The sequence below is a fragment of the Ovis canadensis genome, chromosome 21 (assembly GCF_042477335.2).
Source record: "Ovis canadensis isolate MfBH-ARS-UI-01 breed Bighorn chromosome 21, ARS-UI_OviCan_v2, whole genome shotgun sequence".
Taxonomy (NCBI): Eukaryota; Metazoa; Chordata; class Mammalia; order Artiodactyla; family Bovidae; genus Ovis; species Ovis canadensis.
The window spans coordinates 43895403-43921678 of NC_091265.1; the positions used below are offsets into that span (position 1 = coordinate 43895403).

The following is a 26276-nucleotide window of genomic DNA, read 5'->3' on the forward strand; positions in this document are numbered from 1 at the left end:
ATCTCTCAGGTCCCATCTCCCCCACCTAACTAAGTCCTACATTGCAAGAAGCCTCACAGTTGCACATGTGGACACACCCAGGACTTCTAAATTCCGTCCACATGCCCTCAGTGAAGTGGTGCACGCCAGCAGCATAATGGTATACCTGAGGAAAAGGCCTGCATGAGCCCAGGAGGCAGACGGGGGTCATCGGAGCAGGGAATGACAGCACCCCAAGTGTGAGAAGAATGGTCTAGAGCAGCGTGGGCTCTGAACAGGCACATCCCTGTGGCCCCATGCACTCCTTGCCTTGTGGGAAGGCCACAGCCAAAGGGGACCAGCCTGAAAGCCAAGGTCAAGGCCTCTCTTGCCAAGTCTAAGGGAAGTACTAGAGAGATTACTGTTGAGTCCTGCCCCAAAGGCCACAGGTGTGAGGCTTTATATCAAGGCCACGGAAGCAGAGCCCAGAACGAAGGTCACCTCTGAAGCTGACTGAGCCCCTTTGTAACCTTGTCAAAAGCCCCTGATCATCACTAACAAGCTTCCTGACTCCCAATTAGGCAAAGATGCCCACTCCAGTAAACACCCTATAGCGCCCCAACCAATCACCTAGCACCTACCTTCCAGCAGGAATTTTCTTTGTCTTGAAGCTATAAAAATTGGCTATTAACCCATAAAAACTGTCAGCTTTCCCGTCTGTCAGGAGGTCTGCCCACTGTGCTCACAGTGCCCACTTTATCTTTGCTCTTTGTTCTTAATAACCTCACTCCCTTCTGAAATGCTCTGTCTGGAAATTCTTTTCCAACCCGCGCTCAGACGGCCTCAACAATTACCATAGGCCCTAGTGTTCGCTTTTCTAATTACCCATCCAACCCCACCAAATTAAGAGTTGGACTTCCCTGATGGTCCAGTAGTTAAGAATCTGCCTGCCCATGCAGGGGACATGGGTTCGATCCCTGGTCCAGGAAGATCCCACATGCCTCAGGGCAACTACTGAAGCCCATGCCCCTAGACCCTGTGCTCCGCAACAAGAGAAGCTACCGCAAGGAGAAGCCGAACCAACACAACTAGAGCTGCTCCTCCTTGCCAGAACTAGAGGAAACCCCACGCACAACGAAGACCCAGCACAGCTAAATAAATTTTAAATAAATAAATAAAACGTTGACATTTGCACCACGCTTTACAGTTTACAATCCATCTTCCCATACAACACTCTTCATCAATCTTTACAATTTTTCGCAACCAATATAGTATCTTTCAATAGATGAGAATACTGAGCCAAAAGTGATTCCTGCAGTCACTCAATAAAAATTTTTAAAAAAAGAACAGTGCTGCTACATGTCCAGTGAAGACTTTCCCTCCAGATTTCACAAGTCATGTTCTCTCTGCACGTCAACACTCCCACTCTTCCCTCAGCTTTCTAGAGAACTAATGGGAGCTTTAAAAAAAAAAATGTAAACATAAGGAAATTGTAAATACGTGGTTGAAACATTTTAGAAACAGACCGGAGGCAGGGCAGGGGACGCAATGCCAAAAACAGATCGGTTTCTGGGAAAGAGCCTGGGCCCAAAGCAAAAATCACCACTGGGACAAACACTATGTAGGAGCCGCAACCCTAGCAGAGTCCTGGGGGCTCCATTTCCACCCCAAACCACGAAATGAAGGCCTTCCACACATTTAAGCAATCTCCACCCAGATTCCACACCAATTACACGGGGGGCCTGCCGGACAGCCCTCCTCCTCTCCCCCACCCCACCAAAAATACTTGATTAATGAGAGGGCAGCTTAAAGCCACAGGACTGCATCTGCCTTCGACGGTCCAGAGGGCAGCCTGGCACCAGCCCCAGCCGACACCCGACCCTCCTCCAGTAACGACACACTGAGCGATGCCTCCCTCTAATTACCAGGTGCCTGGCTCAGGGCCTGGCCAGTTATTTAGAGAACCAGTGCCCGCTCCTCACACAGATACTCGTGAGGCCCAGGCTGCAGGCACCGTCTGCTGAAAGCTGGCTCCCTGAAGCTGCCACCTACCGGGACCCCCTTCTGCCGGCCTTGGGCCCAAGCTCAACAGCAGCATGTCGCTCGCACACACAGCTGCAGAATACATGCTCTCGGATGCCCTGCTGCCGGACCGCAAGGGCCCCCGCCTCAAAGGACTGCGCCTGGAGCTTCCCCTGGACCGAATGGTCAAGTTCGTAGCCGTGGGCTTCCCCCTGCTGCTGGTGTCACTGGCCTTTGCCCAGGAGTTCTCCTCCGGTAAGTGGCTTCCAAGCCCCAGTAGGCCTTGAAGCAAGACAGCCCCCACCCTGTCCAGATCGCGGGCGGGGCATCACCCAAAAGGCAGGTTATGCATCTGTTTAGGATGCCAGCAAAGCTGAGATGCAGAAAAACTTTGAAAGTCATTTCCAAAATTTTGCAATAAAAAATAGCCTTAATTCCAGTATGCTTGAAATCATCACAACAATGTTTTATTTTGATTTTCATGTGAACAAAAGACATTAGAGTGGTATCATCTTTCCAGGATCTCTAAAGGTTTTAATTAGCCAAGCTTTAGATAAATTTCTTATCTTCTTGGGGCCTTTTCTTACTCGCCACCTCCTGGATTATTGACTTGAGAACACATGTTAAGTGCCTGGCAGAGCCTGACAGCATCACAGGTGTTCAATAAATCCACTCTTTCATCTTCAAGAACCCCCGCCCTGTGCATGAACACTAACAAATACATATACCTAGTGGTCCAGGTGCTAGATTAACTCAGCAAATCTGCCACCTCCATTAAAGACAGCGTGAGCTTTCTCAGAATTGATATTTGTTTTCTTAATATTTATTTATTTATTTGGCTGTGCCAGGTCTTAGTTGCAGCATGTGAGATCTAATTCCCTGACCAGGGATTGAACCCGGGCCCCCTGTTTAGGGAGCATACAGTCTTAGCCACAGGGCCACCAGGGGAGTCCCTCAGATTTGGGATTTCTGGCTCTCTTTTCTGGTTGTGTAGTGAGCTCCCTACCTTTCCCAGGGAGATCTGTCAGCCTCCCACTACTTCTTCATTCACCCAGAAAGCTAGGGCCTGGGAAGAAGACAGTGCCTGACAGATACAGAGATGGTCAGAGTTCTGGAAGTGACCCCCGGAAAGCTCTTAACTGATTTTCCCCCAGCTCCCTGTTCCTCCACCCCTACTCAGGGCTGCCTCAAGCTTTGTTCCTGTTTCAGGGTCTCCCATCAGCTGCTTTTGTCCCAGTAACTTCAGCATCCGGCAGGCTGCCTACGTGGACAGTTCTTGTTGGGACTCCCTGGTTCACCACGAACAGGATGAGTCTGGCCAGTACAAGACGAAATCCCTCTGGCCTCACAAGGTAAAGTGGCTGGGGCTCTACCAGCTGGGTAGAAGGGGAGGAACTGAGTCATTAAGTTCTCCCCTTGCCTGCCCCTGCCATTTAATTTTGGTCATTGACTTCATGTTTCAGGCATTCTTCAAATATCTGGTCATATATTTGCTCACACGCTTCTATCTGACTGCCTTGGGTTGAAGCAATCAGTTTAAAGGGATTCCTCTGGGCCATTTCATTAGGAAAACCTCAAATATCAGCTGATGACAGCTGCAATCTGATATTCTGGACTGGTCAGTTTTCCCAAGAAGAATCAGTCAGTTCCTAACTTGTGCAGAGGGGGAAGCAGGCAGTTGGCATCAAGCTTGTCTGCCAACCCTCTTGGAACTCAATTGTGGGTGTCAGCATCCAGTACTTGCACGGTTCACTGCCCCCTGCCCCCATTCTCAGTATGGCCCCCTGCCCTCAATGGACCCAAGTGCAGAATCTGCCTGATTTAACATTTCCAAAGAATAAACCATAAGGGTGGTTGGCTGAGGGCATCATGTTTCAGAAAGGACCTGTGGATCTGTTTTCTCAGTATTCCTGTTCCCAGCTCCACTTGCATCCCCAGTTTCAGACATACCTGGTATCTCCCATTCCCAAGCCTTTCTGCTTCTGTGTGTGGTGAAAAGCAGCTTGTGGCCCCTACCTCAACACCGCATCCTCTCTGCAGGCTGGTACCCTCTATTACATAACTGCTTCCCAGGTTTCAACACTCTGTCACTCTTGTCGCCTCTATTTTCCTTGTCCTTATAGGATTATGAGGGGATCCCTTTATTGTCATCCTAGTGAGGTTTCATGAGGGAGCAGAAGTAATATGTATGTACAATTTACAGTTTTAAATGGAGGTCACTCATAGCTTTTTCTAGTTATGACAATTTACAGCTTATGATAGCTATAACAATTTACAATGCCACGTTTACTCAAAATGCCACAGTTCTAGGACCCAGACAAAACCAGAGATTTTACCAGGGGGGAAAGATGAGGGGAAGGGATAGTTTAAGAGCGACGTATACACATAGCTATATTTAAAATGGATAACCAACCAGGACCTACTGTATAGCACAGGGAATTCTGCTCAATGTTATATGGCAGCCTGGATAGAAGAGGAGTTTAGGAGAGAATGGATACATGTATGTGTATGGCTGAGTCCCTTTGCTGTCCACCTGAAACTATCATGACATTGTTAATTGGCTATACTCCAATATAAAATAAAAAGTTTAATAAAAAAAAAACAGAGACTTCATAGAAAGAGTTCATGAGGTGTCTGTCTCTGGAAGTGTTCAAGCAGGATCTAGACAGTAACAAGTTCAAAGTACTGCAGCAGGGATTTACATGTCAGAAAAGAATCAAATTGTCAATCATGAAACATCCTGAGAGCTCTTTAAGCCCATATTCTCTGGCTCCACTTTAAACCTATTGAAACAGAAGCTCTAGGGTGAAGAGTTCATTTTCAAGAAATATAATTTCTTACACAGGAGTGAAAATGTTCCCATTTTCTCTTGTGACCTAATATGACTTTCCTAGCCTGTCTCTCATTTAGTTCAGAAACACACACACACAACCAAATATGCACCCTCCCTCTTCTTCTTCAAACTATAGTTTGGAGAAGCTATAGTCAAGTATTTATTAAAGGTGTGTGTTATTTGCTCAGTCATGTCCAACTGTTTATAACCTCATGGACTGTAGCCCACCAGGCTTCTCCATCCATGGGATTTCCCAGGCAAGAATACTGGAGTGGGTAGCTGTTCCCTTCTCCAAGGGATCTTCCCGACCCAGCGACTGAACTCACATCTCCTGCTCTGCAGGCAGATTCCTTACCATCTGAGCCACCTGGGAAGCCCATTTATTAAGGGATTAAACTCCAAAATCAAATTGCCTGGATCTAAATCCTGCTCACTCACCTACTAGACACATAACCCTGAGGGGGTTTCTCAACACTTTCATGCTTCAATTTCTTTGTCTATAAAATAGAAATACTGATAGTACCTGACCGTGAATGAAAAATGCATATTCAGTACCCAGCACATATGTCCTTAACTAAGTCTCTATAAGAGTTTTTACTATGTGCAAAACAGTAGGCCATATGAGAAATCGATGGGGAAACAGTGGCAGACTTTATTTTGGGGGGCTCCAAAATCACTGCAGATGGTGATTGCAGCCATGAAATTAAAAGACGCTTACTCCTTGGAAGGAAAGTTATGACCAACCATATTAAAAAGCAGAGACATTACTTTGCCAACAAAGGTCCGTCTAGTCAAGGCTGTGGTTTTTCCAGTGGTCATGTATGGATGTGAGAGTTGGACTGTGAAGAAAGCTGAGTGCTGAAGAATTGATGCTTTTGAACTGTGGTGTTGGAGAAGACTCTTGAGAGTCCCTTGGACTGCAAGGAGATCCAACCAGTCCATTCTAAAGGAGATCAGTCCTGGGTGTTCTTTGGAAGGACTGATGCTGAAGCTGAAACTCTGCTACTTTGGCCACCTCATGCGAAGAGTTGACTCATTGGAAAAGACTCTGATGCTGAGAGGGATTGGGGGCAGGAGGAGAAGGGGACGACAGAGGATGAGATGACTGAATGGCATCACCGACTCGATGGACGTGAGTCTGAGTGAACTCCAGGAGTTGGTGATGGACAGGGAGGTCTGGCGTGCTGCAATTCATGGGGTCGCAAAGAGTCAGACACGACTGAGCAACTGAACTGAACTGAACTGAACCTGTTAGGTGTGGTGAGTGTGAAAAGAAACCATAAGGAAAAATCCTTCATCTCAGGGAGCAAACATTATAATGAAGAACACCAAATTTATACACACCTCAACACCAGCTTCCACATACAGAGACCAGACACAGCACGCAAGGAATCCAAGACAGTGCCTGATGTGTAGTTTGGTCTTACCAAGAATCCAGAGATGAGAAAAAGCCACTGCATATGGGGGTTGGGGGAGCAAGGGAGAGGGAGCGGAGGGGGGAGGAGAAGGGGGAGGGGTGGTGGGCAGACTACATATAGGAAATGGGGCTCTGACTTCCTCTCTGGAGAGTCAAAATAAAAGCCATGTCAGGGCCCTTGGCAGCATTTTGAAGGCCAGTGAACTCTGGATGTCTAATGTTAAGAATCTGGAGTGGTCAGAGCAAGAAAAGCGGAAGATTGAGAATGAGGTGCTCTCCTCTAGACTGCCACGACAACCATGGCCATGACCTCTAGGTGGCTACCCAGGATAACATGCATGGGCGGTGGGAACAGGCAGCTAGTGCTCTTTCTCTTCCCTTCCTCCCTTCCTTCCTGTCTCTGTCTGTCTGTCTCCCTGTGTCTCTCTACCTTCCCCTTCCGAGGCAGGAATCAGCGAATGAGATCCCTCCCTCAGCACTCTCTCTGCAAGGCTGCAAGGTCTGGGCAACCCTGGGCTGCCCTCCTCAGCTTTCTCTTCCCCTGCAGGCCCTCCCTTACTCGCTGCTGGCCCTGGCCGTGGCCATGTACCTGCCGGTTCTGCTGTGGCAGTATGCAGCCGTGCCGGCCCTCACCTCAGACCTGCTGTTCATCATTAGTGAGCTGGACAAGTCCTACAACCGCGCCATCCGCCTGGTGCAGCACATGCTGAAGATCCGACAGGAGAGCTCGGACCCTGATGTGTTCTGGGATGAGCTGGAAAAGTGAGTTGTCTCCTCCACTCCTTTCCAAAAGACTGCGTTGAGCACTAAAATGGTCCTTGCAGGGTAATCTTGAAACTCTCCTCTGTGCCATCCTTCTCTAGAATTCAAAGTGCTTAACACATCACCTTATTAACATACTATCATCTCTGTACAGGCAGAGGGAAAAGGAGTGTGCCTCCAGTTTACAGGTGAACCCAAAGTGTCACAAAGGGGTTAACCTCTAAAAGACCACTTCTTAAAAAATCTCTACTGAGGTTTTTGAAATTATTAATTTATTTTAGTTTTTGACTGCAGGCTTCTCATTGCAGTGGTTCTCGTTGTGGAGCACAGGCTCTAGGGTGGGCAAACGAGCTCAGTAGTTGTGGCACCAGGGCTTATTTGTCCCACGGCACGTGGAATCTTCCTGGACCAGGGATCAAAACCATGTCCCCCGCATTAGCAGATAGATTCTTAACCACTGGACTACTAGAGAAGTCCTGAAAGATCGCTTTTACAGAAACTTGAATGGCTTCTCCCAGGCCTGCAGGCAAAAAGATCCAAGTTCTCCCAAATATTTTTCCTAGGCCCTCCACACACTGTCATCAACTACTTTGTCAATCTTCTCTCAAACTTCCAAGTAACAGAAACCTTCCATGCCCCCTGGGCAGTCTCCTTCCTTTCTCCCGAACAAGCCATTCATTCATTTAAGCACTCATCTGTCATTTACGGAGCACCACACACAGCTCTGGGTGCTATGGAGATGTGTGTGTACATGAGTGTTGAGGGAGGAAGGGGTAATATCGTATTGAGGGTAAGCAGACAACGAATGAGCATAACACACAAATAAATTATATGGTAGAAGATAAGTGGATAAAGGAAACTGAGCCAGGGTAAGGGACTCAGGAAAGCTGGGAGGTGGAGAGAGGCACAGTTTTAATTTGGGTGGCCAGGGCAGGCCCCCTCTAAGCACAGTTGAGCTAAGATTTGAAACCCTAGTTTGTGCACATTTCTATCCTCTGAAAAAAGCTCCTCCCCTGTCTAGCTTTCTGAACCCTATCTACCTTTGGAAGACCAATCTAAAACAACATTCTCCAGAGATGTTTCTGAACACTCCAGCTCACACTGTGGTCTGCCTCCTAACTTTTACAACTACTGTGGTTTGTATCCATCTTTTAGCAACAAGTCAAGCATTATTTTCATTTCATATTTGCATGTCTCCTCTGCCCTTTCCCTGAAAGCCAGACTAAACTTCTTCAGAGCAGAGACTGGATTACACATACCATTAATACATAAATACTAAATACAACTCTCAACAAACACTTGTAAGCACACTTATTTTTATAAAATGAATGAACTGGCCTAAAAATCACACACAAAGAAAGCAGACTGAAAACCAGAACATGGTCATTTAGAATCCCAGTCCCATGCTAATATAATAAATCAGTGCTTCCTAAGAATCCTGCTTCAGCTTAGAGATTTAGTCTGCCCTGCTAGGCAGAAATCCAGAGTGATCGGTCATTTATTACTCACTGATCATTCGCTGGGTTTACTGCATTGTAGTCATAACTTGGAGAATTAAGATACACTTACATACCTGCTTTGGGGGAGAGGAGTGGTTATGCTCAAAAAAGACAGACGTTCCTGTGAGCCAAGAATACCATGCTGGATACACAGATTTTGTTACTTCCCCCACGCAGCTCTCAGGATATAGTTTCTTTGTTTTTAATTTTGTTTTAAATTTTATTTATTTATTTGACTGTGCCGTGTCTTGGTTGTGGCATGTGGGGTCTAGTTCCCTGACCAGGGATCAAACCCAGGACCCCTGTATTAGAAGCATGGAGTATTAACCACTGGGCAACCAGGGAAGTACATCAGGATATAGTTGATTTTTTTTTTTTTTTTGGCTGTGCCAGGTCTTCATTGCTGCATGGGCTTTTCTCTAGTTGTGACAGCAGTGGCAGCTCTCTAGTTGTGGTGCACAGGCTTCGCACTGCGGCGGGTTCTGTTGCTGCGGAGCACAGGCTCTAGGGAACATGGGCTTCAGCAGCTGCAACACGTGGGTTCAGTAGTTGCAGCTCCCAGGCTCTAGAGCACAGGCTCAGTAGCTGCGGCCCAGGGGCTTAGTTGTTCCTCGGCATGTGGGAGCTTCCTAAACCAGGGACTGAACTCACGTCTCTCGCATTGGCAGGTGGATTCTTCACCACTGAACCACCAGGGAAGCCCCCTCAGGATATAGTTTTAAATGCTTCTTCCTAAACTTGGCCACTTTCTTCCCCTGCCCAGGGCTCGGAAAGAACGGTACTTTGAATTCCCCTTGCTGGAGCGGTACCTGGCCTGTAAGCAGCGCTCACACTCACTAGTGGCCACCTACCTCCTGAGGAACGCCCTCTTGCTCCTCTTCACCTCCGCCACCTACCTGTACCTGGGCCACTTTCACCTGGATGTCTTCTTCCAAGAGGAATTCAGTTGTTCCATCAAGACAGGGCTGCTACATGATGAGACCCACATCCCCGACCTCATCACATGTAGGCTGACCTCTTTGTCTGTCTTCCAGATTGTCAGTCTCGCCAGCGTAGCCATCTACACCCTGTTGGTTCCAGTGATACTATACAACCTCACACGGCTCTGCCGGTGGGACAAACGGCTCCTCTCTATCTACGAGATGCTCCCAGCTTTTGATCTTCTCAGCAGAAAAATGCTGGGCTGTCCCATCAATGACCTCAATGTGATCCTTCTTTTCCTCCGAGCCAACATCTCTGAGCTCATCTCTTTTAGCTGGTTGAGTGTCCTTTGTGCGCTTAAGGACACAGCCACCCAGAAGCACAACATTGACACCGTGGTTGATTTCATGACTTTATTGGCTGGCTTAGAACCCTCAAAACCTAAACATCTCACCCACGGGATGTGTGATGAAAATCCATAGTTAAGAAACTGTGAAGCAAGAAGTCCTATGGAAAGTAAAAATCTCTCCCCTATTTCACAAGCCTCACGCGCTAATACACAAAAACACCCACGTTAGGATTGCTAAGCTTGGATTTAGCTGAGTCGAACATCCTATATTGTTATCCCAAAGATGAGAAGATAAAATCATCACATGGAAACAAACCTGAAAGTTGGAGCTGAAGAATAAGAAATATATATATATTACGTCTAGAGCATAATATGATGACAAGAAGAACACTGAAACTAGAAGTCTAGACATTATAAAAAGGGAGAAAGTTCTATAGGCTATTCATGGAGGCAGGTTTTTCCCACTGTATTTACTCCATGACCTTTCTAGGATAAACACTCAGTTTACCATGCTCTCCTTCAAAGTCTGCCCAGGGTTTCCTCCTTCAAGAAGCCATCCCCATCTCCACGCTCCTCCCCTGAGTGTTGCCATATCATCTGATACCTACCTCTGAGATAAAACTTATTACACTGTATTAATATAGCCCATGTACTTGTCTTTTCCTCTTAAATAAGTTACCTAGAGGCTGTGTCATCATAGGCACTAATAAATAAATATTCTTCTGAATACATAGGGAACAAGAAGCTTTGGGAGGTGTTTTTGCTGTAGTCTGCCTGAAGTCAGGAAAAAACTGAACAAGAGGACTCTGATGCTTTGGAAAGCATAAAAGCTACTAGAGAGTTCTATTCTTCTCCATCAGGAGAAATAATTGAAATGAATGAAGCTCTAGCAGAAAATCCAGGATGTATCAACAAATCTTGTTATGAAGATGGTTGACTGATCAAGATAACACTTGGTAACCCTTCAGAACTAGATGAACTAAAGAGCAAAGAAGCATGTGAGAAATACATAAGATCTATAGGACTACACAGTCCACGGGTCGCAAAGAGTCAGACACGACTGAGCGACTTTCACTTTCACTTTCACTTCATTGAGGAGTGAAACTGGAACCCTTAAATAAACTAGTTTGAAACAAAAAAAAGTCAAACATGGAAATAATTATGTAAAATTATTACACCACAACTGGAATATTAAGCAGACAGCTAAAGTTACATTTATAAAGAAGTTATAATAACACTACAATATGACTATAACAGTGGTAAGTGAACAAAAGAGGAAATATTACATTCAGTATCATCTAACCTACGTAAATATCCATTAAAATATGAAACATACAAACTACTACATAGGAAACAGATAAGAACAAGGATATACTGTATAACAGGAAATCATGGCCATTATCTTGTAATAACTTTAAATGAAGTATAATCTGCAAAAATACTGAATCACTATGCTGTACACCTGAAACTAATATATTGTAAATCAACTATACTTCAATTTAAAAAAGTAAACGTGTTAAAAGTGATTCATTCCGTGTGGCAGATGTATGAATTTTTTAAAATCTTAATATTTTCTGAATTTTGCATGAACTGTTTTATAAATCATAAGGAAGTATTTCTAATGAAAAATAAAATGTTAATGTAAATGCCACAGAAATCCATTGGTCAGAGCAGCTTGCAAACTAAGATAAATGACAGTACTTTCCCTCCCACTAGGTAGGATACATGTAATATATGCAGAGGAATAGTGAAAACAATGTCAGATCACAAAGCCTGCAAGGACAAAATACAGCTGAACATCAAATAAATCAGGTGGTTAGCAAATAAGGGTTAAAAAAAGAAGAAGGAAAACTCTTCCTGTCAATTAGAACTACCTTTTTTCAGGTTTCAAGGTAAAGCGCCAATCTATAGTATGAAAGGCATGAGTATGGATAGTTGGCCGGCTGAAAGTATTCCTGGCAATTTCCAGACATGAATCTAGAAGGCTGCCTTGAGTATGTTTGCAAAAGCACACTAGAAACATGAGGTCCAATCGGGCAGCTAACACTACAGATGGACATAAAGGACTCATAACCTTTCTCTCTGTGGGAAAGCCATTTTATCAGGACTCTTGCCACTATTCTTACAATTTCCAGAAATGAAGTACCTGGATTTTTTATTCTAAACCTCTTTTTTTTTAACTGATCATAAGTTTCTTAGTTAAGCTTCAGGTTTTTCTCCAGTAACTTACTGTTTTGACAGTCTACATATTTTTCTTAATTTCCATACACAATTCTAGAAGTCTAAATTTTGAGTATAAACAACAGTAACTAGGTATCAGTACAGAATTTTCAGTTTATAACTCTCTTTCACCTCATCATTGTAAAGAGCATACTCATGAGAAACCTGGGACCCAGAGGCTCACTCTAGTTAGTGGCATGGCTGGGGGTGGGGGAAGAATACTGCAAGCCTCTACCTTCCAACCCAGTACAGTTACCAATACCGCATTCTAAAGAACTGTCTATTCTACTTGATGATTTTAGGCAGACCTTGGTTACAGAGTTAGAGCTACATAAGTTTAAGCACAGAAACATACTTTTGGTTTCCTTACACAAATATTTACTGAGTGCCTACTTAGCGCAAGCTCCTTATTAAAAGTGCTGGTTAAATCTTCCATCTTCCCTACTAGATTCTGATCTGAAACCAGGGGCCTTCTTTTTTCTATTCACCACTGTAATCCCAGTAAAACGATAGCGTACTAGGCCCTCAGGAAACATCTATGCGAGCTGTATGAAGAAAAGAAGCAAAGCCAACAGCAGTCCCCTTATGGCGCTCCAGCGCGTCGTACAATCGGGGAAGGCCAGTCTGTAAGGAATGTGGGAAACAGGTGCTAAAACAGTTCGGGCTTAGGAACCGTGTGATTTTTGTGTGTTGGTCTTTAGCTCAACAGGAACAAGCCTCAACTAAACACAAAAACGTACACAACGTCTCAAACGGTCGTTTCCAACCGCTCTCCCTCTTCATCAGGCCCCGCCTCCCGAGCCGCGGATTCGCCCTGCAGAGACCGCCCGGATCCCAGCACCGGAAGTTACGTGAGGTTGATGCCGTGACGTAACCTCCGGTCGCGGCTGACTTCCGAGGCAGACGCGGAAGTGCAGGAGGTGCCTGGAGTCGGTTAGGTTACCTGGGTCGCCTGGTCTATCCAGGCGCCTGGTGAACCTTCCAGAGAGGTCGCTTTTTAGAGGGCCCCTCCCGCCAGCCCAGCCCAGACAAAGCCGGCATTGAGGGCCGCTCCTCAGCGGAAGGGCCGATGCAGGCCGCGCCCTGGAGCCCCCATAGCGGGGCCGGACCATGAGCCTGCTGGGCAGCCTGGCCTCCTCGCCGCGAGACCCGCTGCAGTCCAGCAAGGCCAGGATGAAAAAGCTCCCGAAGAAGAGCCAGAACGAAAAGTACCGGCTCAAGTACCTGCGGCTGCGCAGAGCGGCGAAAGCCACGGTGTTTGTAAGTATGCCGCCGCTCGGGCCTTCTCCACCTTTAGCCCCTCCTAACTCGCGAAATCTTTCCCTGAACTGTTCCCCTTCCCCGAGTGGCAGTGTTAATAGATTGTTAGCTCTTCCAGGGTACATTACTTGTTGTTAGCCTTGTGCGAATTACGTAATTCCTGTAATTCTGTTTCCTTGTCTACAAATGAGCGCTAATAACTAACTACCTTGCTGAGTTAATGAAGATTAAATGAGGAAAGTTAAGGGGCCAGTACCTAGAAGATGTGTCAGTAAGCTTTAGTCATCCTTGGGACTTCCCTTGTGGTTCAGAAGGTAAAGCATCTATCTACAATGCGGGAGACCTGGGTTCGATCCCTGGGTCGGAAAAATTCCCTGGAGAAGGAAACGGCAACCCACTCCAGTACTCTTGCCTAGAAAATCCCATGGATGGAGGAGCTTGGTGCAGGCTACAGTCCATGGGGTCGCAAAGAGTCGGGCAGGACTGAGCCACTTCATTTCTGCCACAGAATCCTTGGAAATGCCTTTGGTTCTCCAAAGAAACTTGAGAACTCTGGCAGAGCCCTGACTCCAACAAGTCAAACACCTCATTGTAGTTTGTTACTTCCATTACCGCAGCCTGTTTGCCACGCACTCCACACACCCACAGCAGACCCCCTTCCCTGAACAGGCATATGAAACTTTCAATAGTCCCCGCTTCTGATCTCTTGTGAGTCTTCCGAGTTTTCTGCTGATCTTTTATTGTAGGTGCAGCGGGTTTATTGAATGAATGAACTCTTTCTGGTTTGCCAGCCACAACTGTTAGACGAATTTGTGGCTTGCTCAAGCTCAGCTCAGTGCTTGGAGATAGCAAGTATCTCAAATGTCTTCCCACATGTGAATCAACACCTTACCTCTTTGCATACCAAAATTTGAACATCTCTTAGCTTTTTTGGACGCCCAAGGAAAGGTTTGGAAATTAGAACACTTATTCTGAGGAGATTTATTTGCCACCTGCTATGTGTACTGGAGAGAAGAAAAGCAGAATTTAAAGGATTTGGTATCTAATTGATGTTGCCTTTCTTTTATCCCTAAATATTAGCGGTACCTAAAGCTTGGCACCTGTATTAATTAGACTATTGGTTCCATCAGACCCATGAAGAAAGTTTTGTGAAGAAAAAAGGTGTTGTTTTGATCGTTCAACATTTGAGGTTCCAACTGTGGAACATCCAGATTGAAACAGTCCCCTCAGGACTCATGTTTGGGAGATGAATGGAGCCATCAGTAAAGAAAGATGATGCTTGAATACATATAAATAGGTTGTGAAGTTTAAATTTTACAGACTAGACTTGATTTTGTTCCATCCAGATTTTTCTCTTTAAGGTTCATTACTGTATGCTTTGCTTTGGGTTAGGTTGCTTTATAAGCTCCCTAAGAGTCAAGGCACTTGGGAATGAGGACATTCCCCGTGGTTATAAGGGTTAAGCTAAAGTATCTATAGATTTGAGCAGTATGGCCTTCTCACTGCTGAAGGCTACCCTAATTAAGGTGACCATATGTGTTGATTTTTCTGGGACACCCTACTTTGCTGTATTGTACTGGCAAAATCATTACTAACTCCCCCTTTTCACTCAAAGGTGGTGCAGTTTCCAAATTACTACTCTGCCCATAGTAGAAATTGGCCCTACCTTTACTTACAGGTTTCTTTACAGTCTGTCTGCAGTGTAGACTGACTCTTCTCCCTAGCAACACATAGCTCTTTGGTTTGGAATATAACTCCTCTTCTCAGCATACTTTGATCTTTTATTCCTTTTGTGTGATTATATTCCAAATTTTTCTTCAAGGAAAATGCTGCTATTTGTGATGAAATTGCTCGTCTTGAGGAAAAATTTCTTAAAGCAAAAGAAGAGAGACGGTGAGCTGGGGTCACTTTGTGTTCAGAATCACATTTTTGGTGATTGATATGGTGTTGGTGCCCTTGGGGGGTTTTTCCTCCATCAAGATTTTTCTACTTTGCACCGGCCACCAGTGTGGTCCAGAGAAACTCACAGCCTGTGGTACTGATTCATAGCAACCCAGGTCATGTTAGACTATTGATGATGAAACAGCTCTCTCCATCTTTCTGACAAAACCCTCTGACCACATCTAATAAGTAATCTTATTATAACTCTGCTATTATAAAAGCCAGGGAATTAAAAGCTACATTTTTTTCCCTACAAATATTTATTCAGTTTGTAGGAATTGATGCTTTTGAACTGTGGTGCTGGAGAAGACTCTTGCAAGTCCCTTGGACTGCAAGGAGATCCAACCAGTCCATCCTGAAGGAGACCAGTCTCCGTTGGAAATGCTGAGGCTGAAACTCTGATACTTTGGCCACCTCATGTGAAAAATTGACTCATTGGAGAAGACCCTGATGCTGGGAGGGATTGGGGGCAGGAGGAGAAGGGGATGACGGAGGATGAGATGGTTGGATGGCATCACTGGTGCGATACACATGAGTTTGAGTAAACTCCAGGAGCTGGTGATGGACAGGGAGGCCTGGCGTGCTGCGATTCATGGGGTCGCAAAGAGTCGGACACGACTGAGCGACTGAACTGAACTGAGTACCCTGAGTGAGCAGCTCATGATATGTGCCCTTTGGAAGCCTAACATCTTCCAGCATCCAGTTAGAAGAGCTCTCCATATGCAGAAGGGATGCACTGTAGTCCTTTATTCTTAGCTTCTTGAGGTGTTATCCTCTGGAGCTTCGTTTTTCCCAGGGTTCAATAAGAACTTTACTTTTGTGAATGTGATCATCTTTGCATGTACTTCTGACTTTTCCTAGTACTTCAATAAAATATGGAATTGAGACAGAACAGCAGCTCATACCCTTTCTCCCTTTCCTCCCCAACCTCAGGTACTTGCTAAAGAAGCTCCTCCAGCTACAGGCCTTAACTGAAGGGGACGTACAGGCTGCAGCTCCTTCCCACAGCTCCAGTTTGCCTCTGACTTACAGTGTGGCCAGCTCTGTGGGAACCCTCCAGGGAGCTGGGCCAGTTTCTGGGCCGAGCACTGGGGCTGAAGAACCATTTGGGAAGAAATCCAAGAAGGAGAAAAAAGAAAAAGGCAAAGAGAACAACAAACTGGAAGGTACCTTGGGGAGAGGATATCAGTTGTCCTGGTGGCTCAGCAACTAATGAAAAGAACCTGGTCCTGACTAGTAGACACTCGGCTACAGAGATGATGTAAATCCTCACTGGTCCTTAAGCACCCCTGGTAAAAGCCCTTGAAAACCAAGTGTCTTCGAGCCACTCCGGGTAGAGGAATCATGGTTAGACCTGATTAAACATAATGAGAGCAGTTCAGCGCCTCCCCCACTTCTCCTACACTCCAAACTGTCTGGGAGCCTCCAGTTCAGTCTTTCCTAGAGGCAGGGAAATGGGCTCGGTGGCCTTTGAGCACACGGATGGCTTGGGAAATTGCTGACCTTATAAGTGAAGCCGGAAGCCTTACAAAATATAAGGCTTCTAGATCCTAAGAACTGATGCTGAAATTGGTTACAGCCAGGTGGGTGGGTTAGAAAGATAAACAGGGCTTTGGGGAAGAGCCCCATTTGCCCTTTCAGTGTGTGCATAGAACCAGGATTGTCTCATTGCTCTTAGCATCATGTAAATTTTTTCCCTTCCCCTCAGCATTGGGAGGGACCTAAAGTGGGTGACCCCAGATTTGCGTTTCAGTTCTGAAGAAAACATCCAAGAAAAAGAAAATGGAGGCAGGTGCTCGCAAGCCGGTTCAGCCCATTGCCCTGGACCCCTCAGGACGGCCTGTGTTCCCCATCGGACTGGGGGGCCTAACAGTGTATAGCCTGGGGGAGGTGAGTGAGCCCAGCGACCAAGAGAGAGGAGCAGCAGAGATTCGGGAGCGGGGTTGAGCCTTCCCTCCCTGTTCCCATTAGCAGCAGTCCCTTGCTGATCCAGACCAACCCCTGAAAACCTCTAGTCCCTAGGAAAGCAGATTGTTTTCATCGGCTGCACATCCAGCGCTCTTTGTCTCTCTGATCTGAGTCACTCTTTTCAGCCCCAAGGTGGTTCTAGAGGCTTCCACAGTACCCTGGGCTTTTCAGTTCTCCAGCGACCTCAGTGGCAAGTTGGGGGGATCTTCTCTTTTCTAGATCATCACCGACCGACCTGGCTTCCATGACGAGACTGCCATCTACCCCGTGGGCTACTGCAGCACTCGGGTCTATGCCAGCATGCGGAGTCCGGACCAGGAATGTTTGTACACCTGTCAGATCAAGGACGGTGGCACGCAGCCTCAGGTACCCGCCCTAAGGATAACTGCTGGGTTTCGTTTCTTTTTCCCCTCTTTTTCTGAGAACCTTCTCTGTGACAGGCACTCTGCCAGTAGGTGATGGAGCCGGGATGTGAATCTGCATCCGTTTGATTCCCTGACTGACACCCCTTCCCCTAAACCGTCCTGCTCCTCACATTACTGGTGACCGTGTGAGGCCTGACCAAACTGCTCGTGTGTGGAGTGCAGGCTTACACTCAGGGAAGATTAGTGTGACACTCTGCCAGTTGAGGTGGAACCAAAATGGAGGCAGCAGAGAAACTATGTATTCACTTTTGCCTGCACACGCTCTTTTTCTTTTTTAATTTATTCATTTATGTTCGGCTGCACTGGGTCTTCATTGCTATGTGCGGGCTTCTCATCACGGTGGCTTCTTGTGGAGCACGGGCTTTAGGCGTTCAGGCTCAATAGTTCTGGCGCATGGGCTTAGCTGCTGCATGGCATGTGAGATCTGGGACCAGGGATTGAGCCCGTGACCCTGCATTGGCAGGCAGACTTAACCACTGGACTACCGAGGAAATCCCTGACTGCGCGTCCTCTCAGTGCTGTGGTTCAAGACGGTTCATTTTTCCACACCATGTCCTCTGATCCTTGGGGAAGATAGACTGTTGTCAGAGTTGCAGGCTTTGCTGTCTGATGATGTTGCAAATGGCTGGAAAATAGGGTGGAAGCTTGGAGCAGAAGCTGAGAGCCTGCCTGCCACTTGTGGATAATACTGCATCGCTCCTATCCTTGTTAGAAGGCTGTTAAATGCAGCTGAGAGTTCTGATGACCTTGGCCATGCAGCATTTCTGTTTAGAAAGTGGTTTAACGGACAGACTTGATGTTGTAGCAGTGTTTATAACAAATCTATATATTTAAGGAAAATCTAATCAGAATCCTAATAGAATGTAAATGGCAACCAACAAGCTGGTCGTTAATTTCCTCTGGAAGTGTTAGCTCCTCAGTCATGTCCGACTCTTTGCCATCCCATGGACTGTAGCCCACTAGGGTCCTCTGCCCATGGGATTCTCCAGGCAAGAATACTGGAGTGGGTTGCCATTTCCTTTTCCAGAGGATCTTCCCAACCCAGGGATTGAACCTGGGTCTCTTGCATTGCAGGCGGATTCTTTACCGTCTGAGCCACCAAGGAGCCCTGAAAGACAAATGCTAAAGTATTTTTGAAAACACAGATTCTGTAGGGTTTTTTTGTTTCTTTTATTAAGCCATTAATCCATCCAGACAGAATTTTCAGGTACCTTGTGAGCTTTCATTTTTTTTCCCTAACTGACATCAAGTGACACCTTTGAAGTGAAGTGAAGTGGGCTTTGCTTGTGGTTCAGCTGGTAAAGAATCTGCCTGCAGTGCGGGAGACCTGGGTTTGATCCCTGGGTTGGGAAAATCCCCTGGAGAAGGGAAAGGCTACCCGTAACTCCAGTATTCTGGCCCAGAGAATTCTACAGACTAAGCTTTCCTTTTCTCCCCTAACTGACATCAAGTGACACCTTTAATGTATACTAAATACATGTAATACTTTGTTGTGTTTCCAGACAGTTCTGTTTCATCTATTTGACTATAAATGCGAGTATGACTTTTACTTGCTTTAGCTTCATAGAAGGTTCTATACTGTAATATGTTAAAACACAGAACAATATTTTTATAGTCCTAGGGTGAGGGGAAAGGTTTTCTTAAGCAAGATGTTAAAGTAGAAGCCATGATGGAAAATAGTAACAGATTTGACTATTAAAATTTTTAACACTTCTGAATGGTAAAAACTACCATAATCAAAGTTAAAACTTAAGCAACAAACAAGAAGAAAACATATCACAGTGGATTAAAATCCAGATAAAGTGCTCTTGTAGTCTAAGATATAAAAGCAATCAGATGAAAAAAAAAAAAACAGGTATTTCACAGAAACAGTGCAGATGGTCGATGAGAGCAGACAGCACTCGTAGTTAGGGAGATGAAAACAAAACAAAAATCTTATTTTTCTCATATGCAGATATCAGATAATAGCAAATGTTGGCCAGCGTTTAGGAAAACAAGTACAAATGGCATTAGTAGGAGTGAAAATTGTAAAGTTCCTTTTTTTGGAAGGCTGCTGGGGTAGTATCAACAATTTTAATGTGTGAATCTTTGGTCCAGGATACTTCTAGATATTCTGGAATGTCTTAAAATGTGAACAGAAGAGTTACATGTAACAGTATAATTGCGACATTGTTTGCAATAGCAAGAATTTAAAAGTAGCCTAAATAGCCATCATTAGGAGAACAGTTAAAAATTAAGATATATCCACCTTGTGTAATATTATACAACAATTAAAAGAATGAAGTAGAGAAAGATTCCCAAGACCAAAATAATACATTTTAGGCTTTTAACTGCTTTGCTTGGATAGGATATATAAGTGTATATACAATATAAAAGATTGGAATTGGTGTGATCAATATCAAATAGAAGAGCAACCCTGAAATATTTAAAGATAATTGTTCACAGTTTTTTCATGAGTTAGCTGAGAAATCAGTATAAACCATCAGAATGTTAAATTTGCAACAAATGTCATTGAAATAACAAAACCATTCTGACTGAAACTACTGACAATATAATTTATTATTGACAAAATCTAAAGAGCTTTGAAATTCGACACAGGAAGATTGAATCACATGAAATAATAACCACAGAAGAAAACTAACAGTAGTAGAAGCTACTCAGTAAGGTTTGTTTTGGATTCTTAAAAAAAAATGAAAAATGCACATAATTGTAGACACATATATACTATATATAAATATATATAGTGTGTATGTGTGTGAGTGTATATATATAGATATACAGAAAATAGATTAATCCTGTGTGGAATAATTTGATCAAACTTTGAAAGACTGGAAACTGCTTAACTGAACTTTATAGAAAACTGATCAAGGAATTTAACTGACTAAATATAGAACCTGTTACAGAAAAGAATTTTCTTTTTCTTTTTTTTGGTCAAAAGTATTTTAAACAGTATAGAAAGTTTGTCAGGGAATTGTTAGCTAGATCACACTTGTTACAAAATACTTTCCTGGCAAAAATTCCTCAGTATTAGTAGAATTTTGATCTAAGTGTTTCTTTTTATAAACAATCAAGATATTTTGCAACTCAAAAAATGACGTGAAATGGGGATTTGTAGTTAAAATGGCCTAGATCTCTTCCTAGATATTGTAAAATCAACGTAAGATTATGTGGAGAACAACCTTATTTGTTGTAAAATATCATCTGTATTTATAGCTTAAAATATGTTAGTGGCTAAGAAAGCATCTGGAAAGGTATGGAACAAATTAAGCATTGCCCTCTGGACAGTAGTTAAACAAAGGGTGTAGAATCAAACAGTTGAAAAACCTTTGTTTTATGGCTTGGAGTGTCTAACAGCCAAGACACCGTTAAACAAGAGGTACACCTTGCTTCAGGTTCCAGAGTGAAGAATAGCAGTAGCAGCAGTGTGATTCTGCCACCTTCTCCCTAAAGACTGGGCTCATTGCTCCTTTATCTTTCCCAGTTTGAAATTGTTCCTGAAGACGACCCCCAGAATGCTATCATCAGCTCCTCTGCTGATGCCTGTCATGCAGAGCTACTCAAGACCATCAGCGCGGCTATGTAAGTTGACCAGTAACTGGAAGGCAGGCTAGAAAGGTCAGTTGGGGTACAGTGAGACCTTCTCTCTTGCTTTCAATGAGTAGAGAGCCCTTATTGTATAGAAAGCTAGCCTGTGTCCTTGGTGTAACTTGGCGGCTACAGGCTCCAGACTCTCCAAGTCAGGAAAGACTACTCTGTGTGTTCATACTCATCTCTCAGCTCTCAAGCAAAAATTCTCTCTCCCATTTAGGGGAAAACTAATACCCAACCTGCATCCGTCTGGAGCTGACTTTTTTGGGTTTTCTCATCCAACCATCCACAACCTGATCCAGAGTTGTCCAGGAGCTCGAAAATGTGTCAAGTAAGTGGGGTCGAATCCATTTCCTTGAAAGAAGCTCCATGATCAGTGGGCCAGGGACTAAACTGGTGGTCACCGCTCTGCTTGCTCATCTACTTACTGAGCTGCTTCTGTACACAAGGCACAGGATTGTCTTCTGCGGCCTGGGGACGGTCCCCCGCTGTTGTGAGGGTCTCACCATATGTGTGCATCATGACAGCAAACGGATGGGGAAGTACTGCAGAATAAGTGTCACTAGAGACGCCTGTCTGTGTGCTTTTCAATCTGTTTTTCCAGTATATAAATAGGAGAGACCTAAAGAAAAAAATACCTGATCCCTTTGGAGGGACGAATGGATTGTTAACAGCCAAAAGACGACTCAATAATGTTCCCTTTGGTCTTGCAGTTACCAGTGGGTGAAGTTTGATGTGTGCAAACCTGGAGACAGCCCCCCACCACAAGAACAGCTAGAGAACGACATAGCTACAAGCTTTGCAGCCTTTCAGAGACACACCTTCGATGAAGATCATAGTGATCCCATTCTACAAGGTATCTTTTCTTTTTCCCTTCTGGTTTGAAAGTTGACCATTTTTAGGCTGCCTTCCCTCTTCCTTCATCGCCGAGTATCCCACTGACCTGGGCAGTGAGTGACAAGGGCTTTCCCTGCTCCAGCCACAGGTAGCCCTAGCAGAAGTCTCAAGACATGGCTGAGATCCTGGGGTGGCAGGGCTCACCAAGAACTTAGGGCAGTTCATTTTCTAAGCTGGATGTCCTCAGCAGACCTCTAAGGGGAAGTTTACTGTGGGACTTGAAACATAACGTAGTGAGGAAATCCATGGCCTTAGTCCTGCCTGTGCTCCATGGATTCCCCCCACCAATGAGTGGAGTGATCAGAGGATCCAGCATGGGAGTCATATAGGGAGAGCTCTGGACTAGAAATGAGAAAATAGAATTAACTTCTCTGTCTTTGCCCACTGTGCTGTGTAACCTTAGGCAAGTTACTTAATCTATTTCCGCCACAGTTTTCTCCTTTTTTTTCTTTAACATTTTAGTTGATTTACACTATTAATTACTGCTGTACAGCAAAGTGATTCAGTTATACATACACACTTTATATTCTGTTTTGTCACAGGATATTGACTGTAGTTCCCTGTGCTGTACACTAGGACCTTGTTTTTTATCCATTATGGGTGGTTTTTATCCATCCATCCATAAAATATCCATACATTTTATCCATGTATATACTAGCCTGCATGTCTAGTCTGCTAATCCCAAACTCCCAATCCTTTCCTCTCCCTTGGCAACCACAAGTCTGTTCTCTATGTCGATGAGTCTGTTTTTGTTTTGTGGATATGTTCATTTGTGTTGTATTCTATATTCCACATACAAGCAATATCATATGGAATTTGTCTTCCTCTTTCTGACTTACCTCACTTTGTATAATAACCTGTCCATCCATGTTGCTGCAGATGGCATTATTTCGTCCTTTTTTATTGCTGCATTATATCGCCGTGTGTGTGTGTGTGTGTGTGTGTGTGTGTGTGTGTTTACATGCCACACCTTCATTCACTCAGCCATCGGTGGCTTGGCTATGCTGTTGCTGTGAACACGGGTGCGCACGACACCCCTGGTTATGGGCTTGTCTGGGCGTATGCTCAGGAGTGGGATTGCTTGATCAGGTTTGTAACTGTAGTGTTTTGAGGAACCCCCATACTGTTCTCCACAGTGGCTGCACCCAGTGACATTCCATCAACAGTGGAGAAGGGTGCCTTTTTCTCCAGTCTCCAACATCTATCATTTTGTAGACTTTTTAATGATGGCCATTCTGACTAATGTGAGATGGTACATCATTGTAGTTTTGATTTGCATTTCTGTAATAATTAGAGATGATAGGCATCTTTTCTGGAGAAGGAAGTGGCAGCCCACTCCAGTGCTCTTTCCTGGAGAATCCCAGGGACAGGGGAGCCTGGTGGGCTTCCGTCTATGAGGTCGCACAGAGTCGGACACAACTGAAGCGACTTAGCAGCAGCAGCGGCATCTTTTCATGTGCCTGTTGGACATACGTATGTCTTCTTTGGAGAAATGTCTGTTTAGATGTTCTGCTCATTTTCAGTTGGGTTTTGTTTTGTTTGTTTTTTTAACTGTATGAACTATTAGTATGTTTTGGAAACAAAACCATTGTCAGTCACATCATTTGTAAATATTTTCTGCCAGTTCATAGGTTGTCTTTTCATTTTATGGTTTCCTTTGCTATGTGAAAACTTTTTAAGTTTGATTGGATCCCATTTGTTTATTTTTGCTTTTATTTCTTTTGCCTTGGGAGACTGACCTAAGAAAACGTAAAACATTCAATTTATGTCATATATTTTGCCTGTGTTCTCTTCTAGGAATTTTATGGTGTCGTATCTTATATAAAGTCTTTGCCATTTTGAGTTTATTTTTGTGTAGGGTCTAGGGTTGCAATTGATTTACATGTGGCTCTCCAGCTTTCCCAGCACCACTTGCTGTATTTCAGCCAGTTTGTTTCATTGTAAAAGTAAATATCTGTCCTGTCTTATCAAACAAGGGCAGAATTGGTCTGATAGATGTGAAGGAGTTGAAAGAATTAAAAGGATATCTGTGTGTCTGATCAAGCCAGTCTCTTAAGATTCCCAGGCAGCACTGGAACTTAAGAAATTTTTTTCTCCAGGATCCTTGGATCTCCCAGAGCTTCAGCCTACCGCCTTTGTGTCTTCTTACCAACCCATGTTCCTGACCCATGAACCCTTGGTAGATGCTCACCTACAGCACCTGAAGTCTCCATCACCGTGTAGCCCATCTCAGTCTTCAGATTGAAGTAAAAGGGATCGATACCACATCATTCTCATCAGGATGGGTATTTTGGCTTAATTAGATTATATAGAAGAAGGCAGCAACTCAGGAGTGAAGAAGATAGTAAATTAACACATTTTGTCGCAGAGGTTCTGACAGCTTTCCTGGGAAAAACTTCAACTTGGTTTTATTTTTAGTAATAAATTTCTGATGACAGTTCTGCTTATTTTCATCTTGTTGTCATCACGATATAATCAGAATTTTACACCTTCTGACAACCCTCCACCCTTGATCTGAGCCTGGGTCGTTGACTGTCTCAGCCCCTGCAGCCAGCTGCTACTTTATCTTCATGTCATTGTGATCAGAATCAGATCCTACTCATCCCCAAGCTGGAAGGTCCAGTCTAAGGCCCACTATTCATCTTCTTCACATTTCACAAAAGGATCTAAAAAATCATCTCTAGCCTTGTCTACATCCCCTCTGTGGCTCCACTGAATGCATTGAAGCCACACACTAACAGAAATAACATGATTGGTTCCCATCCTCCACAAGACTCACCCCATCAGTTCATTAGTTGTGTAATAACACTGGATTCTATATAACAGAATTTTCTGGACTCCACTTAGAGCATTAAGGTAGAGGCTTACCCTATCACTGAAGCCCAGCCAGTTCACCTCCACCGTACCTTGTGTGATGATTCACTCTCAATCAGCTAGGAACCAGCACTGGCTGGAATGGAAGGAACCAAAGGAGGCCAGACATAGAAGGATGGGGAAGGAGTGGTGAGAACTGGGTTGTCACTGTGCTACAATCCATAGCCACTAATGGAGAAAACAAACGGGGGGCCTGGCATTTTAATGGACTGTATCTGGACAGCAGAGGGATGGATCAAATGCAGCCTTTAGAGCACATTACACTGGCTACCATAAGGTATCAGAAGCTAAAGTGACTAATGTTGATTTTATGACTCTTAATTATGGTCTTACAAGTTTGTATAACTTTTACAGTGCAAAAATAAAATATGGATAATAGCAAATCAGGGATAGAAAGGAGGTCACTCAAAACTGTTGGATGTTTTTCGTTTTTCTTATTTCTCTACATCAGATGCCAGAACCCATTTGCACTTAACACAGAAATGGTATCTGCTGCTTTTAGCACAAAACCTGTATCTTCCCATTCTGTTACAGCCCAAGTTAATTACAAGTTCACAGTGAGCTTCATCCTAAGAAAGATATTAAAAAGTTTTTATAAGGTAGTACATGAAGTGAAGTGAAAGTCACTGTCGTGTCCAACTCTTTGCAACCCCACGGACTGTACAGTCCATGGAATTCTCTAGGCCAAAATACTGGAATGGGTAGCCTTTCCCTTCTCCAGGGGATCTTCCCAACCCAGGGATGGAACTCAGGTCTCCCGCACTGCAGGTGGATTCTCTACCAGCTGAGCCACAGGGGAGTCCATAAGTCAGTGCGTGGTTTACTTCAATAAGCATTCATTTGTAGCTTCCCCAGAAGTGTTTTTCAGACTACAAATCTCAGCTTTGTTTGTTGTTTTCAACTTTGGCAGTCAAGACCCACATCTTTTAAAATTAAGTTCGAAGACAGAACATACTGGGATGCATCACATGCTGAAAGGTTGAATTCAACTAGTACACATGGGGATATGTGGAATGATCCAAAGTGTTTTTACTATGAATTGTTGTTTTAAATAACTTGAAAAAATACTGTCCTAGCTATACACATATTTTTTTTTCATCTATTGGATTGTTAAAGATTTCTTAACTTTGACAGTATTCAATGTTGGTGAGAATAGGGGGGAAATATGGGACTCTACCTTGGTGGGAATGTCAACTGTTGAATCCTTTGGAAGGGTTAAGCTGTAGGTATTAAAATGTTAAACGTATTTATCCTTAAACCTGTTAGTTCACATTAAGGACCCTAAGAGATTAAGTGCAGAATGATGTTGTCATGTAACAGTTATCACAGTTTAAAACCCTCT

The 26276-nt window shown here is 44.3% G+C and overlaps 2 protein-coding genes across 2 annotated transcripts; both read left to right on the top strand.

Moving 5' to 3' along the window:
- Positions 1-1937: 1937 nt before the first annotated feature.
- PANX3 (pannexin 3) lies at positions 1938-11291 on the top strand. Its single transcript, XM_069565675.1, has 4 exons — positions 1938-2235; positions 3190-3332; positions 6778-6992; positions 9255-11291. The coding sequence occupies exons 1-4, from the start codon at positions 2055-2057 to the stop codon at positions 9892-9894; spliced, it is 1179 nt and encodes a 392-aa protein (XP_069421776.1). The 5' UTR covers positions 1938-2054; the 3' UTR covers positions 9895-11291.
- A 1527-nt stretch (positions 11292-12818) lies between these two features.
- On the top strand, positions 12819-24497 carry TBRG1 (transforming growth factor beta regulator 1). Its single transcript, XM_069565674.1, has 9 exons — positions 12819-13241; positions 15064-15134; positions 16116-16348; positions 16936-17072; positions 17370-17516; positions 21057-21154; positions 21384-21494; positions 21877-22019; positions 24160-24497. Exons 1-9 carry the CDS (start codon positions 13092-13094, stop codon positions 24303-24305), a joined length of 1236 nt encoding a protein of 411 aa, XP_069421775.1. The 5' UTR covers positions 12819-13091; the 3' UTR covers positions 24306-24497.
- The last annotated feature ends 1779 nt before the right edge of the window (positions 24498-26276 follow it).

Coding starts and splice junctions, on each gene's coding strand:
- PANX3 (XM_069565675.1), top strand. CDS start 2,055: ATGTCGCTCGCACACACAGCTGCAGAATACATGCTCTCGGATGCCCTG. Junction 3,333..6,777: donor AATCCCTCTGGCCTCACAAG/GTAAAGTGGCTG, acceptor CTTCCCCTGCAG/GCCCTCCCTTACTCGCTGCT. Junction 6,993..9,254: donor TTCTGGGATGAGCTGGAAAA/GTGAGTTGTCTC, acceptor TCCCCTGCCCAG/GGCTCGGAAAGAACGGTACT.
- TBRG1 (XM_069565674.1), top strand. CDS start 13,092: ATGAGCCTGCTGGGCAGCCTGGCCTCCTCGCCGCGAGACCCGCTGCAG. Junction 15,135..16,115: donor AAAGCAAAAGAAGAGAGACG/GTGAGCTGGGGT, acceptor CCCCAACCTCAG/GTACTTGCTAAAGAAGCTCC. Junction 16,349..16,935: donor AGAGAACAACAAACTGGAAG/GTACCTTGGGGA, acceptor TTTGCGTTTCAG/TTCTGAAGAAAACATCCAAG.